At 36.5% G+C, this 21,452-nt stretch overlaps 1 protein-coding gene across 1 annotated transcript; it reads right to left on the reverse strand.

Moving 5' to 3' along the window:
* Nucleotides 1-18,625: 18,625 nt before the first annotated feature.
* LOC111898297 (inositol-tetrakisphosphate 1-kinase 5) lies at nucleotides 18,626-19,844 on the reverse strand. Its single transcript, XM_023894243.3, has one exon. It carries the CDS (start codon nucleotides 19,775-19,777, stop codon nucleotides 18,773-18,775), a length of 1,005 nt encoding a protein of 334 aa, XP_023750011.1. The 5' UTR covers nucleotides 19,778-19,844; the 3' UTR covers nucleotides 18,626-18,772.
* Between the last annotated feature and the right edge of the window lie 1,608 nt (nucleotides 19,845-21,452).

Here is a 21,452-nt window from a genome sequence, read left to right on the forward strand (position 1 = left end):
GGTACAACTGAAATTGCAATACTGCTCTGAGCAGGATCTTCTGGAAATCAATAATGACTTTTAGAATTTGAAGAAAGGAAAAATGAGCGATACTGAATACGCTGCTAGTTTCACAGAAAAGATGAAGCTTATTCCATACTTAGTTCCAACTAAACTCTCTAAGGTCAATAAGTTTGCACATGGTTTACCAGCGAATTTTGGTCCAATGGTTAAGCAAGAAACCACATTGAAAGCCGTCATCTGGGCTGCTAAGAATGTACCCAGATCAGGGAGAAAGGTCTGGAGAGGACATATGTTGGTGAGAAAAGGAAGTTCGAGGGAACTTCGAGGTCCAACAAGAAAAGTAAATACTCAAAATATGGTTCGAAATGAGGAGGAGAAGCAAAATGGTGCGACAACTGTAAGAAGAAGCATGTTGGGAAATGTGGCGAGGAGGTCACATGCATTAAATGTGGAAAGCCTGGGCACTATGCCAATGAATGCACCCTCATCCAGAAATTTTGCTATGGGTGTGGTGAGGAAGGGCACATCTCGAGGGACTGCCCAAATAAGAAAGGGGAAGCAAGGACCAATCTCTCACCAAAGCCAAAAGCCAGAACCTTCCAAATGAAACTTGAAGCTGCGAAAGAGGAAGTGGATGTCGCTTCAGGTACCTTTCTCGAAAACGAATTGCCTACCCAAATTTTGTTTGATTCTGGAACCAACTACTCCTTTATTTCGCATGAATTTGGTAGAAAACTAGCTTTGCCTGTTGATAGACTAGATAATGCTTTAATAGTCGAGGTTGCTAGTGGCAAGTTTATACCTGTTAGCCATCACATGAAAAACATCTTCATAGACTTAAATGGGAATAAGTTCCACGAGGAATTATTGCCTATTGAATTAAATGGTTTTGATGTCATGCTGGGAATGGATTGGCTTAGCGCCAATGATGCCGAAATATTGTGCAGGAAGAAGATAGTAAAAGTAAACCCGCAAGGGAAAGAGTCATTTATGGTGTACGGGGACAAACGTAGAGTGAGTTCTGGAATCATCTCCACAATGAAATCCATAAAGTGTTTGGCCAATGGATGTACATCATATCTAGCGTTTTTGATTGAAGCTAAGAAGGAAAAGAAGGAGGTGCAGGAGATACCAGTGGTGTGTGACTTTCCGGAAGTCTTTCCCGAAGATCTTCCCGGATTACCCCCTGATAGACAAGTAGAGTTTAGAATAGAATTGTTTCCATGAACCACTCCAATAGCAAAAGCACCATATCGATTAGCACCGACGGAAATGAAGGAGCTGATGACACAACTTCAGGAGTTATTGGACAAAAGGTTTCATTAGACCTAGTTCATCTTCATGGGGAGCTCCGGTGTTATTCGTAAAGAAGAAGGATGGGAGCATGAGAATGTGTATAGATTACAAAGAGATGAACAAGGCAAAAATAAATAACAAGTACCCGTTGCCAAGGATTGATGACTTGTTTGATCAGTTGCGAGGTTCGAGTTATTTCTCGAAGATCGATCTAAGGTCAGGATATCATCAGCTAAAGGTGAGAGAGCAGGATACTGAGAAGACTGCTTTCAGAACAAGACATGGGCACTACGAGTTTTTGGTTATGTCATTTGGACTAACCAATGCACCAACAACCTTCATGGATTTGATGAATAGGGTTTGTAAACCATTCCTCGATAAATCCGTGATAATGTTCATAGATGACATTCTGATTTACTCGAAAAGCCAGCAAGAGCATGGTAAACACTTGCAAGAAGTGTTAGAAGTATTGAAAAAGGAGAAGTTGTATGCTAAGTTCTCCAAATGTGATTTTTAGATTCAGGAAGTCCAATTCTTGGGTCATGTGGTCAACCAAGATGGAATAATGGTTGATCCAGCAAAGATTGAAGTTGTAATGAAGTGGGAACAACCAAAAAGTCCCACGGAGATCCGAAGCTTTTTGGGATTAGCTGGATATTACAGAAGGTTTATCCAAGGCTTTTCTTCGATCGCTACTCCATTGACAGCTTTGACCCACAAAAGAGCTACTTATACCTGGAGTGATAAGCACAAAGAAGCATTCGAGTTGCTAAAGAATAAATTATGTGAAGCACCAATTCTTTCTTTTCCAGAAGGAGTTGAAGACTTCACAGATTATAGTAATGCATCTGGAGTTGGGTTAGGTTGTGTTCTGACCCAGCGGGATAAGGTGATAGCATATGCATCAAGACAACTGAAAGAGCATGAAAAGAACTACCCCACTCATGATTTGGAGTTGGCAGCGGTAGTATTCACCCTAAAGATATGGAGGCATTATCTTTATGGCACAAAGTGCAAAATGTTCACTGAACATAAGAGTCTCCAATATCTCTTTAATCAGAAGGAATTGAATATGAGGCAACAATGCTGGATGGAACTGCTTAAGGACTACTACCGTGAGATACTTTACCACCCCGGTAAAAATGTTGTCGCTGATGCTCTCAGTCGGAAGGTAAACCTAGAAAAGAAAAGGCTAAGAGCGTTGCGAATTGAAGTTGTCTCAACAATTGTGGAGAGTATAAAGAAAGCTCAAGAAGAAGCTTCAGAGAAGAATGACCGAAAGGGAGAACGTTTGGGCAAAACGTTAGTGTTCGGTATAAACAGTCAAGGACTGAAGGTATTCCAAGATCGAATTTGGGTACCTAAGACAGGAGGAATAAGAGATCTTCTGATGGAAGAAGCTCACAAGACCATGTACTCGATTCATCCCGGTAGCACTAAAATATATAGGGATTTGAAACCCTACTATAGGTGGCCGACGATGAAGCTCGATGTTGCAAAGTATGTGGCCGAGTGTGTGACATGTGCGAGAGTTAAGGCACAACATCAGAAACCATATGGGAGTTCAGAACCTTTACCTGTACCAATGGGTAAATGGGAAGACATCACTGTGGATTTTGTGACTAAACTACCCAAAACGAAGAATGGTCACGACATGATTTGGGTGGTCGTTGATCGGTTTACGAAAAGTGCACACTTCATAGCAGCCAATGAGAAATGGTCTATGGATAAACTTGCTAATGCTTACGTGAAGGAGATAGTAAGACTTCACAGTGTGCCTTTAACTATTGTATCGGATCGTGACAGTCGTTTCACGTCGAGGGTTTGGAAAAGTCTACAAGAGGAATTGGGTACGAAATTGTGTCTAAGTACAGCTTACCGTCCGCAAACCGATGGTCAGAGCGAACGAACGATTCAAACACTGGAGGATATGCTGAGAGAATGTACCCTAGAATTCCAAGGTAACTGGGATGAACATTTACCTTTGGTAGAATTTTCCAACAATAACAGTTTCTACTCGAGCATCAAGATGGCACCTTATCACGCTTTGTATGGAAAGAAGTTTCGAACGCCGTCATGTTAGCTTGAAGCTGGAGAAAAGCCGTTTATGGGACCTGAGATAGTCCATCAGACTGCTGAAAAATTGAAACTGTTTAAGGAAAGGATGTTAGCAGCTCAGGATCGTCAAAAGAGCTATGCTGACAAGAAAAGAAAACTGATAACATTCGAAGTTGGTGATTCGGTTTTGCTTAAAGTCTCGCCGTGGAAGGGACTTATAAGATTTGGTAAAAGGGGAAAGTTGAGTCCAAGGTTTATTGGACCGTTTAAAGTTCTTCAGAGGATTGGGAATTAAGCTTACAAGCTAGAACTACCAGAATAACTAGATGGTATTGATAACACCTTCCATGTGTGTTATTTGAGGAAGTTCACGGGAGATGTTCCCGACATAATTCCAAATTCTGAGTTAAGACTGGATGAAAGAAAGAGGTTAATCGAAGAACCAGAGGCAATCGTTGACCGTAAGACTAAAAAATTGTGACGTAAGATGGTCGATTTAGTGCTTGCGCAATGGAAACATACGAATGGGCCAAATCTCCTACAAGGAAATGAAGAGTGACATGATGAGTCGCTACCTGCATTTGTTTGCTGATGTGTGATTCCGGGGACGGAATCATCCTAAGGGGAAGAGAATTGTAACGCCCGTGTTTCTGGGCTAGGGCATTAATAATGGTGTAATAGTCTAAGACAACCTTTTTAACTCATTTTGAAGTAATAAAGAATAATTATGTGAATATTATGTGAATTATGTGCTTATTTGCTTATTTATTATGATTTAATTAATTAATAATAAAAATAAGCGTTGAAAATAAATATTAGATAAAGCCTATATCTTTTAAGAAAGTTTTAGTGGCCGAAACAAGGATTCCGGAGACATAAAGAACGCCGAAATCCGAGTTATACCGAAGAAGTTATGACATGTCGAAGTTTCACGACGGAACCGGCACGACACCGGGAAGCGTAAAAAGTGAATTTGTGATAAAGTGTTTATTAGCTTTAGCAATCTAAACGAAAGTCGTAGTGTTCGTTAAACCGAGAGCGTACATAAAAAGAACGCCCAAATCTAACTTCATATGAGGTCTCATCTATAGTAGTATAAAAAACCGAGAGCGTTAAACCCAAATCGTACATAAAAAAACTCGAATTTTAGATCGAGTGATTTTTAGCCGACACAACCTAAACGAGAATCGAAGGTCTCATCTATAGTAGTATAACGGTAAAAAGACTGACGAAAACGGACGTCAGATGAAGAAGTTATGAATTTTTAACGGATTTTCCAATCCCGGTCTGTTAAAAATAATAATATTAAAAATATAGTCAAATTTAGCCGACAAAGTCTAAACAAAAGTTGTAGAGCATAATGACACCTACGCGTGCATATAAAGAATGTCGAAAACGGAACCCGTATGTGAAAGTTATGGATTTTAGAAGTTCGGGGCACAAAAATCAAGAAAAGTCCAAAATCCGAGGAATTTCGCATGGCTAGGGTTCGGCCATGTCACCCTCGCATGCGAGCCTATGTGGTGCCCCTCTACTGATTCGTCTGAATTGTGGTCCAATAGCTGTCTGACGCATGTCGCATGTGTGGCCTGTCCGAAGCGAGCCACGTCTCGCCTACAAGCATCCGTCGCGCATCCGAGCCTCGCCTCGCATCCGAGCCACCTCCGAGCCTCGCAGCTGTTTCGTGGCCTTTACAGCTGCTGCTGTGTATTTGCTTCTCAGACCTCGGATCCGGAGCCTCCCCTTATAAATAGAAGGTTGTGAGCCTTCCCGGGTATTTTTGGGATTTTGCTACTTTTTCACCCTAAATCAATATTTTAGCTATTTTGACTTCCCCCGAAGCCCCGGAATCATTTCCAACGCCCGAAACACGCCCCAAAGTGCCCGAAGACTCGGAAAAATTTATCTTTTCGGTTTTGAAACTCCAACCTCGCAGAGCCCGGTTTTTCATTAAAGCCCCCGGTTTTATCAGAAACAATAATTTTAAGAAACAAAGTGTTGCCCGATTATCATTAAATTAAGTGAGTGTATAGTCACTTTCATCTTACACATAGATATGAAGTATTTTATATAAGTATGTGCTATGTGTGTGTGTATATATATATATATATATATATATATATATATATATATATATATATATATATATATATATATATATTGATTGTTTATTTGAGATGGTTGTTGAATGAATGTTTTATACAAGTTTTAAAATGATTTAAAGTGTATATATATTTTATCTACAAATATGTTGGGTATAACATGGGTAGATGAAATAGTTGGTGTGTGATAAAATGATGAGAGGCCTCGATGTTATTGGTGTTCCAGTCATCTAGCGGAATATGGATGACGACCACAGACTCTTCTAGACAGTCCAGTGGAACGCTGGCAGGCTCGCAACCTGTAGGTGTTTGTGGGCTTGATGTTCACCGGTGTACTCCATCCCCCTCATGGTTGTCTTACGGACATATATGGCTGAGGAATCCCCTTAGCAGTAAAGTCCATCCCGATGATAAAATCCTTAGACTAGGTCCCTTGTATAGGTGTTTAGGGACGTAAAGTGAGGATAACAGGAATGGGTAATCAGGGTTATCGTTGGTTGATGAAATTAATAAATTTATTGTTGGTCGATGAACTTAATAAATTTATTATTATTCGTGGGTTGGAAACCCTATATGCTCACCAGGCTTCCAAGCCTGACCGACTCAGCTTTCTGTTTTACAGGTAGTGGACCCAGAGCATAATTTGGATGATGATGAAGGATTTTTGGATTATAGGCCAGTAGTTGTAAATAATTGTTGTAAGGCTTATAATGTACTGTTTATGCTTTTGATCTGTATCGAACATGACATCCCGGGTCTTTTTAATGAAATACATTCCTACGGAAATGCTTTGGTAAATCTTTATCATATTTTTATTTTGGGAACAAATTCCGCAACACTTTTAATCAAAGGATTACTCTGATTTTATTATAAAAGCATAAACTAAATCGGTCTTTTCTGGCCATGAAATTGGGGATGTCACAACTTATTAACTAAAAATTCAAGCATTACAATCATATTTCGCAAATAACCAAAAGTTATTTATTTTCTCACTTAATAAAAAAATATATGAACAATCATGTGGATCGAATATTTCTTCAATACAATTACATGTTTACTTCAGAATCTCCATTTTCAGGGAACATCATAAGCCTAAAATCTTTTAAAAAATGAGGATATAATATGGTCATGTTTTAAAGGAACAGAGGGTGACAATGCATAATGATGAATGACAAGGTAAAAACTAAATTCAATGAGTCAAACTAGATATTGGATAAAGTGTAAATGATTAACAACAACACCCCTTTACAACTCAATGTGGTTTAAAGCTCAAAAATGGATCCCTATAATGTACAAAATAAAAAATGTGACAAATATGATAGGAAAACATCACATGTAATATAATCAGCAGAAAAAAAAAGACCCACTGGGTAAGCTGATCTCCTACATGTAACATCCCGAAATATCAAGAGTAGAGTAGAAGGGCTAAAAGAGTAAATTAGGAAAGAGTGACTCGGCGAGTCCATGGGTGGACTCGGCGAGTAGAGTCGCGACTGGGTCGCGTGTTAAGTAGCCGACTCGGCGAGTCAGTAAGATGGACTCGACGAGTAGGCGCTGAGTGGAGAAAACCCTAATTCTCGGGGTTGAGCCCTATATAAAGAACATAACAGCCCTCTTTCAGCCTCTTTATTCATCCTCAAGTCTAGAAACCCTTAGCCTTCGTGTGTGAGTGATCATATCTCATTTGAGAGCTTGAAGGAGGTGTTTGTTGAAGGAATTTTGGGAGTTTGAAGGCTTGGAGCAAGGGGCTTTGCTTGGATTCGAGTTTCATTGCAGTTGGGGCGTTCCTTGGAGGTAATATCTCGTTCTTGGGCTGTTGTTATGTTGTTTCTTCATTTTGGGGTTTGTGGGGAGCTTGTCTTTGGATGTAATTGGAGTCTAGAGGTTAGATTTGAGGTTGCTACCTCAGATCTGGAATGGAGAAGGATCAGAGAGCATGAAAGTCCCTGTGTTGGAGTGTTTAGTGGAGCCATCATGTCCCAAACCCTAGCCCAATGTGCAAAAGGCCTAGATCTCTTTGGATTCACGTAAAGTTTGCCACTTTACGTGATGCATGGGTTGTAGGAGGCTAGATCTATGTTTTGGATCAATTGCATGGCCTGGAGTGCTTCTGTATGGATTCAGACCGGTAGTACTCGGCGAGTCACATGGGTGGACTCGACGAGTTGCTTGAAGATGAGCTGGAACTCGACGAGTTGGAAGAACAACTCGGCGAGTTGGATGAAGATGGTATGGAACTCGGCGAGTTGTATGAACAACTTGGCGAGTAGGTTGAAGATAGCCTTAGACTCGGCGAGTCTGTTCTTGGACTCGGCGAGTCTTGTCGAAGAGTCCCAATCTCTTCTGGTGAGTCGAGAATCAGCGAGTCAAGGGATGACTCGGTGAGTTGTGTGCGAGTGGACTAAGAGTTGTTGAACTCGACGAGTCTCGGGGTGACTCGGCGAGTTAGGTCGCGGATTGAGGGAAGTTCTGAGTATGGGGACTCGGCGAGTCATCGGGTTGACTCGGCGAGTAGAGTCAGTCAGGGGTTGACTTTGACCTTGTCTTTGACCAAGGGTTGACCAGTGGTTTCCAGGGGCAGTGTGGTAATTGTTGATTATTGTTTTGAGTTCAGTGTATTGGTGGTTGGCCAGTGGTGGAGATCGTATCAGTGATCGGAGCAGCTCGGGTTATCTGTTCAATCGGCAGTTTCGAGGTGAGTTATCCTCACTATATCAACAGGGTCTAAGGCACCAAGGCCGGCCCTTATCAGATTGAGATCCGGGTAGTTGTTATTATGTTACTGCTTTGATATGTTTGCCTCCTGTGAGTTAGGATGGTATATGTTAGAGACCTGATTGAGATCGGTATCCTGAGAGATAGGGAGATGTTGTGCTAGTGACCTGTTAGGTCGGTATCCTGGTTAGGATGATGATATGCTATGTGATCTGTTTGATATGCTTGTTGACTGTGAATTGCTATATGATTGTATGTATATGTGCACATGGTTGTTTGGACTGGAGTTGGGTTGAGGCGGGTCCTGCTGCGTGCTGTAGGCCAAGATACCCAGGGCGGACCGGTTATCCCGAAGGCCCAGCGAGTGGTCCGGAGAGGCTGTAGGCCCGAAAGGGCGGACCAGACGTGCCGAAGGCTCGGAGAGTGGACCAGATAGACTGAAGGCCCGGTGCGGGCGGACCAGTCATACTGTAGACTCAGAGAGTGGACCAGGTGGATTGAAGGCCCAGGAGCGGGCGGACCAATCACACTGCAGATTCGATGTATGTGGATAGACTCGGAGGGTGGACCAGGTGGACTGTAGGCCGGTGTGGCGGACCAGTCACACAGTAGACCCGAAGTGCATGGCTGTTCTGTGATCGGATATGTTTTGGCATGTTATGCGTGTATGGTATTTATGGTTGGTATTTTGGGGATATCTCACTAAGCTTTCGGGCTTACAGTTGTGGTTTCATGTTTTTCAGGTTCTTCAGGAGACTGTGGCAACGCGAAGGCGTGATTGTACCGCTCCTCATGATTTCATAGTATTGTGATTCTGGGAACACGTTAAATGTTTTGTATTGAAAACCTTTTTGTAAAGATTTAATGGAATCGAGATGTTTTTGAAAAAATTAAAATTGGTTGTATTTTTCGGTCGTTACACTACAAGCCTTGCATTTTATGTGTCCTAGTAAAAGACATAATTGCCCTTGTCCCTTATTGATCTCATCTTGAAACACCATCATAACCAACATTTCATTATGCTACAAAAATAAACTGCTGAAAAATTACAACTTTTGTTATAAAGTTATTGCCAACACGCCTTGATATATTCAACAAATTATGCTTATTTTTTAATCAAATTTGTCAATCATAGGCAAAGTGCTTGTGATTTGTAGAGATCGGGTTGTAAAGAACTAATGAGACTGATGTATTTTTCAACTAAATCTGATATTTATATATCAACTATACACTCTCAGACATACAAATAGAGACATAACCTCACACAATTGGAAACCTTCACATATATACTCATAGAAAGTTACATAAACCATATCAGAAAATTTTAATTAAGAAAATTACAAAAGAAAAATGGAAGATTCTTTATTAAAAAAATGAAATTGCATTGTTATTTCTTGCTTATAGCCTAATCAATGGATAAATGCGAGAAATAACAAAGTACTTTTATTTATTTTTTTCTAATATAGAATCTTACTTCAATTTATGATTTTTTTTAAATAAAATCTTATTAACTTATTTCTTGCTTTAGTTTCTATTTCTATTTTCTTATTAAGGTATTTTACTTTTAAAGCAGAATGTTATCTCATGAATAAAGTATACATAACAAAAGTGAAGATTGAAAGTAGAATGTTAATTCAGTGTCTTTTTTCCTCCATCATGACTTGGTTTATGCATTTGTGAAATACAATTTTTTTTATCAAATATCTTGTGCTGTCAACATTGAAAATTAAAAAAAAAGTTTAAAAGAAGTAAAAGTAGCACGCCTTAATTCATATAGAATAACATAAGGATCGGGTGACATCTCGTAGATTGAAATACCAGTGGCTATTTTTAATTATAGTATGTATTGTACATAATCCGGATTGAGGTGTCTTTTTCATGCAATGTATCCCATACACACATGGAAGCATGTATGTTAAATAATACACAATGGAAGAAGGTCCTTGAATATGGTAAATAGTATACAATAAGAAATGAGAAAATTTACCTAACACCATACATCTTAGTAAGGACCAAAAGCTCCTAAACCTTTATTTTCATTGTAGTTTTTTTGGATAGCTTTCCTCTGAACAATAAGACAATTATATAGAGTAGTAATTTTAAGTAATAAGGAATCATAATGTATAAAAATTACATGCAAATCATAAAAGAAGGATTAGAAATCTAACAGAATATACCATTCAGATCCAATCCCTTTAATTTTATCACATACATTAGCAATAAAAAAATCAGGATGCATGCATGATGCTAGAAAAATAAACTTACCACAAAATAACCACTTATTAGCAACTTAGCTAGGTAAATCATACTATTAACCTACATTCTCAAGAAGAAAGTCATAGAGATTAAGTAAAAAAACACACAAATATGTAACAATACAGAAAGGTTGTTACTAAAAATTTCTCTGTTTCCTCAAATAAATAAAAGATTATCGAAGATCATGAGAAAAAGGGTGTCTATTATAGCAAAAAGAAGTAGAAATATATCTAGATAAGGGTGGTTTATAGGAAATAGATAGATGATGGTTGGTTCATGAAGACCAACTTACCAAAGTCAACACACACACACACAATTTGTCTCTCACATTGAAAACCTATCAATTTGGAAATTAGTCATACACGCACTGTAAAACTCAATTACAACATGTTAAAAACAACAAATGTTGGTGCAGATAGGAATCACAATCATGTTATTGAGCCTTAACTGAAAATTAACCAATTACCAATTAATGATAACTTGACCTTCAATAAATTTTTTCACAATTGCCCATTGTGTATGGCATCTTATAAAAGATGTAGCTCAGATCATTACATTCAGAAATTGTGTAGATGGATAGGCCAAACACAGCTGGTAGGAGCTATTTATGTCCAACTATTTTTCTCTATCATAAAAACTTGTCAGTTGTCATATATCTGCATCACCAATGGTTATTATGATAAAAAAAGTAATTATGTAGATTGAATAGCTAGACACGGTTTATACAAACAAATACATCATGTGAAATGTGTTTTGAACCATTGGATTGTATTGAAGGATCAACGGGTAGTGCTCTCTACAAAAATGTTGTTGTTTCTTTTTAGTTGGGTGTCCCGATTCATCACAACTGCTACCATCGGATGAATCATGACAGTTACTACCCCTACATCCTGTAAATCAAGCAACTATTAGATTGTTCTTCCAAAAAAATGGAAATTTTAATCAAATAACTATATATTTTATGTAAATATTGACTGATTAAAGACAGTATAAGACACAACTTTTGTCATACCCGGTGTGATTTAAATACATTGATTAAGACCCACAATCAGAAAAATATAAATTGTTGTTCTCACCTAAATCTGAGTGGAGAAGGAGAGAATGTCGAGGACGTGGAAAATGTTACAAACGAAAAAAGATAAGAAATCAAAAGCCCATAAAAGGTTAGATGTAGGTGTGTGCATGGCCAGATGTAGGTGTGTATACATATGATCAAAAAGGTCATAGCTATGATTTATCCAACATGATTTTCATAGTTTTTCTTTGACATTAAGGTAACTAAGAAAGAGCCAAGTTCCTTTTTGATAGCAGAATATGACCCCTAGGTTTCATGATAGCTAGATTGCGTTTGACATAGGTGGTAGAGAAGGTGGAGCAGGGGAGCGATTGTGGGTTGTGGGTGGTTTAATGAGCATCGTAGACTTTTTGGTTTGAGGAAACCAATATCAATTGATGAAATCCCCTTCCATTTCCACCAATATGAACCAGCAAACCAAAAACCCAGAAAAGAGCCTTTCAGATTAAAATGATCGATAGAGAGAAAAAAGGAGAGAATTTTAGATTTACCTCTTCACGCTCACTATAAAGTCAAAAAATTGAAAAGCCCACAACAAGCATCTACCAGGAGGGACGATTAATTAAGAGAAAAAGAGAGAGAGGTTGGTGGTGTTGGCTGCGTATGGTGGCGACTGACAGTAAGGGTGAGGCTTCGTAACACCCCGACTCCCAGGTATAATTTTTAAAGATTTTATATTCATGATTATAGACCTACTCGATGAGTTGGCTTCCCCAACTCGTCGTCTAGAAACCGATAAAGCCGCGTGGATTCTAGAACCTACTCGACGACTTGGAGGACCCAAGTCGACGAGTTGAAGTTGGACATGAAAACCCTGATTTTTAGGGTTTGCACCTTATTTAAAGGATCTTAAGTCCTCCCTCCAACCTCCTTACCACCTTTCACGTCTAGAAACAAACCCTAATCAATCTTACCTCCTATTTTTAGTGTGTGTGAGGCTAAAGGTGTGTGTTTGGTGCATTCCTTGAAGAGACTTGAAGATTTAGAAGCTTGGAACGAGAAGGAGCTTGTAGATCCAACATCTACTTCGTTTTGACATTCATTTGAAGGTAAAAAGTCATAACCTTGATCATTCTCTTGTTATATCTCTTCATTCAAGAGTTTAGGGCCATATCTAGCTTATTCTTGAGGCATTTCTTGTATTGAGCACGTTTTGAAGTAAGGACTTCATACTTGGACTCCTCTAGGCCCTCATGGACATAAAGTTCTCTACTTTAGCAAGCTTTGGCCTTTCGCCATGCCCTAAACCTCTTCCTAAGGCTAGTTTTGAGTGCTTTAACCTCTTGAGGCCTTGCATGCACATAAAGTTAGCAACTTTATGTGGTAACTACACCCTAGGAGTCTAGATCTACAGTTTGGAGCCTTGGTTTCGCTTAAAAGCGTTTGAATGAGAAAAGGGCTACAGGAACTCGACGAGTTGCATAGACAACTCAGAGAGTTGGATGAGGGTTTCCCGCTTTCTGGGTTCTGAGTGAGCTCAACGAGTTAGTAAGATAACTCAACCAGTTAGTTAGGGTTTTTCCCGATCTTCTGGACACTGCATGGACTCGACGAGTTGTTTGATAACTCGGAGAGTTGAATAAGGTTTTCGTTATTTTATGAGTTCTGAAGGAACTCGGCGAGTCTGTAAGCTGCACTCAATGAGTTGGGTCAACATGGATTGTTGACCTTGATCGTTGACTTTGACTTTGACCAAGGGTTGACCGAGTTTGACTTCTGAGGGTATTTTGGTAATTTAGGAGTATATGGAATTAGATCAATGGTGGTAGTAGGTTTTTAAGTTTGGAGCTGTGTTTCGGTAGTTTAATCTTTTCCAGTTCAATTCAGTTCCACATTGTGGGGTGAGTTCTTCTCACTATATCAACAAGGTCAAAGGTACCAATGTTGGCCCTTCTTTTAGATTGTTATCCTAGTTATCGCATGATGATATGCTTAGTGACCTATTAGGTCGGTATCCTGGTATATATGATAATGCTATGTTTAGTGACATTTTAGGTCGGTATCCTGGTATATAGGATGATGCTATGATTAGTGATTTGTTAGACCAATTTGACTACTATTTATACATGCTAGCATTGTTATTTATGTGTTGATTGTATGCTTAAGGGTGGTTTGAGGCAGACATGCTTTTTACTATAGGCCAACATACCCAGGGCGGCCCGAATAGACTGCAGGCCCAATGGGGCATACCAGTCAGGCCGAAGGCTCGGAGAATGGTCCAGACAGGCTGAAGGCCCGGTTGGGCGGACCAGGACCTACTGAAGGTTCTGAGAGTGGGACAAACAGACTGAAGGCCCGATGAGGGCGGTCCAGTCATACTGTAGACTCTATATGCATCCTGTTTGTTATGATATGGTTATGTTTGTATGGCGTTGGTATTTTGGGGGAACTTACTAAGCTTCGGATTTACAATTTTGGATTTTGTTTTAGGTACTTCGGATGATCGCACGAAGGCGAAGGCTTGATCGTGCACGTCCTCACATTTTATGATTTTGATTTCTGTGATACTCTGATATGAAACTATTTTGAAAAAATTTTGAAATTAATAATTGTTTTTGGATGTTTGAAAAAGTTTTAAATTTTCATGAATTTTATGGATGTTCCAAGTTAGTATCAGAGCCTTAGTTTGAGTGAATTGGAGGAACACTCGTGTGAATCCAGTATCAAACTAAGGAAAAGATTTTCAAAATGGTTTTCAAAATACTAAATAAGGATGCAGAGCGTACGATCAGTCAGAGCCAATAAGTAGACCCCAAAATACCATACGGATATTTTATATTGTGATGTGTTAGAACAACATGCTAGTGATAGACTAGGGATCTTCAGGAATTGCATGATAGAATTGCCTGATAACCTAGGGTTTTCCTTATATGAAATTGACATCATTAATGTAGTTTCTTAGTGTATGCATCATAGTTATACATTAAGATCTTATAGCTTGAGACGTTTGGTTTGGCCTTATTTCCTGTTCTTGTTTGATGAAGGGCTTAGAGTAGGATCAGATATTCAAATGTTTATAAGGTCCAGCGTTATGTATGACTAAAATACACGAGTGATGCAAGGTTGGTGGAAGTTTCATGGATGAGTCGTGAGAGGTCAGTCGGCCAGTTATGAGATATTATCATTCCTCTAGGAGTGAGGATTAAGCGCTCGCCATGCTTATGTATATTGTTAGGGTGTTGTGATGACACTTGAGACAAATATGGGTAGGTGTGGAAGGTAGTATAGGCTCGTACTACTGAAAGCACAGGATCCATACGCATAGCAAGGAAGTCACAACCCCTAGGGCTTTGTTGGGAGTTTGTTCCCCGATTATTATATGGAAGGCCTGATATCTTCCTGGTATATTTTCACCATGGTGGTTACGAGGCGATTTTTTGACCAGATCCGGATCGAGATCAGGAGATGGCGGTCAGGGTAGACCAGTAGTGCCCGAGACTATTGGGCAGATAGGGTCAGATGAGTTGGATGTTAGGATTTGAGAGATCCTGCATTATGAGGTTGCAACACTATTTCGGTTTTTTTTTGGTTTTTTTTTTATAATTTATAATTTTTTGTTTAAAAAATCCATTTTTTTAAGTAGATATATGCTCGGTTTTAAAGATTTTAATTTTTTTTTCTTTCATTTTTTTCGTTTTTTTAAATTATTATTATTTTTTCTTTTTATCGTGTTTTTTTTCGTTTTTTTGGCTCTTTAATATCATTACTACATACTTGAAGATAGTAGGGTTTTTTTGTTTTTGTTATTATTATTATTATTATTATTATTATTATTATTATTATTATTATTATTATTTCGATTTTTTAAATTAAATATCAGTTTGAGTTTTAATTTTAACAATTATAATGTTTAAAATAAGAAGAATATTAATGATTATAATGTTTTCCGTTCATAAGTTTTTTTTTTGAATTATATTATTTTTGGATCATAAAATTTTGAATTATAAAATTTTGAATCATAACAATATTATGAATTATACATTTTTAGATCATATTAATTTGGATCATTTTAATTTTGATCATAATATATTGAATTAAATAAAGCTTTTGTTCAATATAACATTTGGATCATTATATTTTTTAAATAATTTAATTTTGAATCATAAAAAATATAATAATTAAGGATCATTAAATATTTGAATCAAAATATGTTTAGATCATAAAAAGTTAAGAATCATAAACATATTGAATCATAAATATTTTGAATCATCTCTATTTACATCATATTATGTTCAACATTTTCTTTAAAAAACTTTTAATCTCTTAAAATCAAATTTGGTATCTAAAACAATTTATTTTTAAAAAATTCTTTTTACAAAGTCATTAAAATAGTAAGTAGAAGTATTACTTAATTTTTTATAATTTTTGGAGAATTTTTTTCTAGATTTTTTTATAATATATATATATATATATATATATATATATATATATATATATATATATATATATATATATATATATATATATATATATATATATATATATATTCAAATTTTCATAATTGTGCTTATTTTGTATAGCATTAAAGTTGTAAGAACTTTGGTTTTTTCAAATTTTTTTTTCAAAGAAAAAAAATTATGGTCGAAAAACTAAGTGGTGGAAAACAAAATAAAAATTCCCACCAACCAATAAGGGTTGGAGACTTGTCATGATGGGGTGAGGGCACATGTCAGCTCCTGGAGATGCTACATGACCGAATTTTCAATTTCTTTTTTCTTTTTCTTTTTTCTTTTAGTCTTTTTGCTTTCGTCACTTGTACCCTCCAAACAATTAACATTCTCCGGAAATTATCAAAATCTCGCAATTAATTATGAAAATGTCATATCATCTCGCGAGATTTTAATGATAAATAAAATTAAAAACTGACAATTTATTTTTTCAATCTTAAAGCCAAAAATTATGTCTGCGGTTCCTACCACTTTTTGAGTTCCAACTTGATCTTTATATATATATATATATATATATATATATATATATATATATATATATATATATATATATATATATATATATATATATATATATATATATATGACTTTAAGCGATATTTTTTAAATCTTTGCGTTAAGTATAAGCATTTTAGCCATAACGTGTCATGACAAACTTTTTTCCATGTGTTTGACCTATAATATCATAGGTTTGACCTACAAACATGCAACTTTATACTACGAAAATGTAAAAAAAATAATAATAATTAAAAAAAAACGATAATTTCGTAAATTTGACTAGCAAAAATCATGAGATTTTTTGTTAATATATTTTTAATTTTTAATTATTATTATTATTTATTTTTTTGAGGTACCAATCTTTAAAGAACATTTTTAGAACACAAGAGAGCTTATATGTTAGCACGAAGTATTAGATTAAGAGAGAAAAAAAGTTGTTGGTTTATCTAATGAAAGTAAAAATAATCAAAAAGAATTATATAAGTTTGACTTGCAATTATTGTCTATTCGCAAACGTCATGAGTTTTTCTTAATAGACAAAAGTGTAAAATTAGTCTGTAGGGTTTGCAAAAAACTATGGATAAAGTCCAAAAAATGTTTGACTTGAATGAAAGATCCAAAATCAAAAAACTTGATTTTGGTCCTAAAAAACTTAAAAAAACTATTTTGCCCTTTTAATATATTCTTTATTTTTTTATATTTATTTTAATACTTTATTAATTAGAAATTAAAAGCAAAAAAATTGGACTTCCTTATCTCTCTTTCTCTCTAACCTAACTAAAGTTGGCCAGATGCCTCTTCTGTCTTCATCTCAAAAATCTTTCATACGAGACCAAGCCATCTTCCACCTCTGGCCAGGCCTCCACATGCGACAACTTAATATCGCGTATTTGACTTCTTCACCCATTCGACACCTTCTGCAACTCTTTTAAGGACAAACATGGCGACTCGATGGGGTTGTGTGCACCCGATTTTCTCCTTGATGGTGTACCTTGCTTCTACTAGCTACTGAGTCGCCCGAGTTGTCCGAAACCCGTTTCTCCGACCACCACAAGAACCTAGTAGTCGTATACAGCTTGGAGTAATTCTTTTTTTAATTTGTCAGGCTTTAGGGTTTTCAGAGAGGGTTTATGGTTTGATTTCGAGATCGAAGATGAGGGCTTTAGGGTTTTCAGAAGCGATCATTGGGGTAACTGATGGTTTAGGATTTGATATTTCCAGGTGCTCTTCGAAATATGTTTGATGATGAAACGAAGATGGATGATCAAATTGTTTCTTTGAAGAAGTTGAATTCTCGAAGCTGATGAACGAAGATTAAGGATCGAACAGTTTTGATGATTCTGTATTGGAGATTTAATCAAATTGATTTTCTATTTTGTGAAGATTGTAGTTTAGTTGAATTGTAATAGAGATTCTAGTTTTGTTTTCTTTTTCTCTCTAAGTCGATGATCCAAATCATCTGGTTTTAGTTAGGTATCTGTTCAGCTGAATTTTATGTTCTTATGTATGTGTGTAAGGTAGGATTAGCAGGTGATGGATGATGAAGAAGATGAGAAGGAAGTCAAAGAGGAAGGGAGAGAGAAAGCAGGGTATGATAGAAAGGGGTGGTTTGGATCATCGATGTGTGTTTTAAAAGGATGAAAATTTGCAACAAATATATCGGATTCAAGCAACAATAATGAGAGGAATATGTTTTTTTTTAGAGAGAGAGAAGGGGGGGGGGGGGGGGGGGGGGAGGACCAGGTGGCCCAATTTTTTTATTTGTTTATTTTTAATTAATATATTACTAAAGAAAATGTAAGAAAATGCAAAAAAGAAAATTAAAAGGGTAAAATCGTTCTTTTAAGTTTTCTAAGGACCAAAACCATTGAATTTTTTTAATTTTAGAACTAAAACCACTTGATTTTGAACCGTTCATGCAAGTTGGAAACTTTTTGGAACTATCCACATGTTTTTGCAAACCATAGGGACTTTGGAGAGTAATTTCAACATATTTTAACCCAACTACTTAAACATGGTAAAGGTAGGACTTGGAGAGTAATTTCCCCCCGGATTATGCGTAAAACAACTAAACAATTGTTTTAAGGCCGAAATTATAGTGTTCGACATAATACAAGGACCATAAATGTAAATTAGCCTATAACTTAAGAAGGTTGCAAACGGACGACGGAAAATTTGTGAATGAAGTGAGGCATGTCGCTTGGTTATTATTATTATTATTATTATTATTTTGGTCAACCTAATTGGAAAACAAATCTAAACTACAAATCCCGATCCATTCACTCGATCATACACCAATACCAAAAAAATAAAATACAAATTTAAACCTCTGTTTCATCAATCCTGTCGTCGTTCTCCTTCTTTGTCGTCTTCTTCAACTCCTGTAATTTCTTTATATTCAAGAAGAAATCAACCATTACAGTTTCATAAGAAGGCAATTTCTCGTAACCAGGGAAGTAATTTATATCAATCACCAGATACCCATCTCCTTCACCATCTCTAATCATATCGAAATTAAACAGGTGCAATCCAAGAGCCTTTCTCAGTCCCTTCGCCACCTCAACGAGGAATTCAGTCGCCGGCATCTTTAGCTCCTCACCGGAGTTATTATCGCTCCTTCCGTCAGCGATTACAGCACCTGATATCCGAGAGAAACTTATAGCACCACCGGAGTCTGATGCAATCTTCTCTATGGTGTCCTTAGATAGATCCGGCAACGAACTCCGTTTCACACATTTAACGTAGTCGTCGGCTACATAAACCTTGAAGATGGTCCCGCCGTGGTTCACAAACTGTTGCAGCACCATGGGTGGCTCCAGTTTGATTTCTTTCATTAACCCATCATGGTTGAACACCAGTGACATATCGTGCGCTTTAGTGGTCCCGTCGGCAAGCAGGGGTTTCGCTATCACCGGAAAATTCAAACCACTTGTAGTTTCGACATTTTTCAAAGACTCGGAATCTTGAACTAGGATTTGGTTTGGGATTTTGAGTTGGGGTATGTTGAGTTGAGAAACGGGTTCGAGCATGGAGATGCGGTTGTGGAGGCGTTGGATGGCGGAGAGAGGGTCGATGATGGTGGCGTTGGGGTTGTGGACGGAGAAATTCTGGAGATTGAGGTTCCATTCATCGCCGTAGACCTTGTGAAGGATGCAGTCGAAGGGAGCTTGATCGGTGAGTGGTTTTGAAACGTCGATTGATATGAAATCAATGCCTCGTTCTCTAGCGAAGTCGATGAATGATGGCACCATGAAAGCATTAATTTTTCTTGCGGGTAAAGCATAACCCACGTGAAAGAGATTCCCTTCTGTTTCGAATTCTGACATTTCGTCGACTTCTTTCGGAGAGAGAGAGAGAGAGAGAGAGAGAGAGAGAGAGAGAGAGAGAGAGAGAGATAGATGGGTTTCTTCAATGAATTCACTTGGCTTTATACACGAAAGCTTCCATTTAATTCTTGAAAGAAAAGCATATTCTGCCAAATTCAATACCCACTGTTTTAGGCGTGTGAATGTAACGTGTAAATTGTAATGGAGTTGGTATGGTAAATATAATATTTTTGAATCAGTATACATAAATATATCTGATTTTTAATTATATTATAACGATCGTATTAAAAAGGTCAATTTAGTAAAATAAATTAATCAGATAAAAACAATGTGTTAACTTAAATCGAAAATCATCGAAAATTTATTTTAGTTGTTTTAATATGAAATGAATTATTATCTTGAAATTTAATTTTTTATTCATATGGAATATACAAATTACTTCTGAAAATACAAAAAGATGTTAACAAAACAATCTAATTCAACATTTCTTTTCCATTAGTATAAAAGACTATTAATTTAATGCAATTTTTTAAAACTATTCATCATTTAAAGTTTCTTACACTCTAAGATATAAGATATGGATATGAACGTATCAATATGAGATCTGTGTACATGTTCCTCACTCGATTAATAGTGTAGTGGACTTTAAGACTCTGATGGGTTTTCTGTGGTAGCGCAACGAGCAATATTGTGGCAAGTCCTTCTCTCATAGGAAATGCATAATTATCATTTATGAACATATAAAGGAAATATTTATTACATGACCACCAAATGTCCAAATTGAAGATTAACAACAAATAACTTTTGATCTAGTGGTAATAAGTGATTTTTATAAATGAGAGATTATAAGTTCAAGATCTTTATAAGAAATAGCGGTATTTAAAAGTATATTAGCTATAGCTAGTTTGTCGTTTAAACGGAAAATAAAAGAAATAAAAATAAAAGAAATAATAAATTTCGAAATTGAGAAAGAGAGATGTATTTAAAAAAAATGCAATTTTTTCAAAAGTTGGTTATATGAAAAAAAAAATTAAGAAAGTATGACTATGACCATTATTATAATAGTAAGGCCACCGTCGCTTAAAAGGCCATATAAACTTACAAATATGCCATGTCATCTAATGACCGTGAAAGTCTAGCAAATGAAGGTGGATCTAACTTTTTATTATAATATTAATGTTTATATTAAATGTTGTACTAACTGATCAAGTTTTTTATTCATATATATATATATATATATATATATATATATATATATATATATATATATATATATATATATATATATATATATAGTATTAAATGAGAACACTTAAAAAGTTGAGAACGCGATAACAGATTATAATCTTCTAAATAATTAGATCTAGGGCTATTAATAATCGAGTCATTTATGTAAATTATAAAATTGACGGGTTAAATATGTAACTTTGAAATGACGATAAGGGTATAATAGAAAATCCAAATAATAGAAATAAATGGCAATTTCTATAATTCAGGTATGATATTAAATTGAATCGTTGTTTCTCTCAATTTCAATACATACTAAACCCTAATCTATTTGCTTTTTTTATTGCCGGCCGTACACCCCATCTTTTTCACATTTTGCCGCCATTGCCATCAATGTTCATATCTCATCATCGCCCGCCTTCATCCTTTTTTCCAACCTTCATCATTG

The sequence above is a fragment of the Lactuca sativa genome, chromosome 4 (genome assembly GCF_002870075.4).
Source record: "Lactuca sativa cultivar Salinas chromosome 4, Lsat_Salinas_v11, whole genome shotgun sequence".
Taxonomy (NCBI): Eukaryota; Viridiplantae; Streptophyta; class Magnoliopsida; order Asterales; family Asteraceae; genus Lactuca; species Lactuca sativa.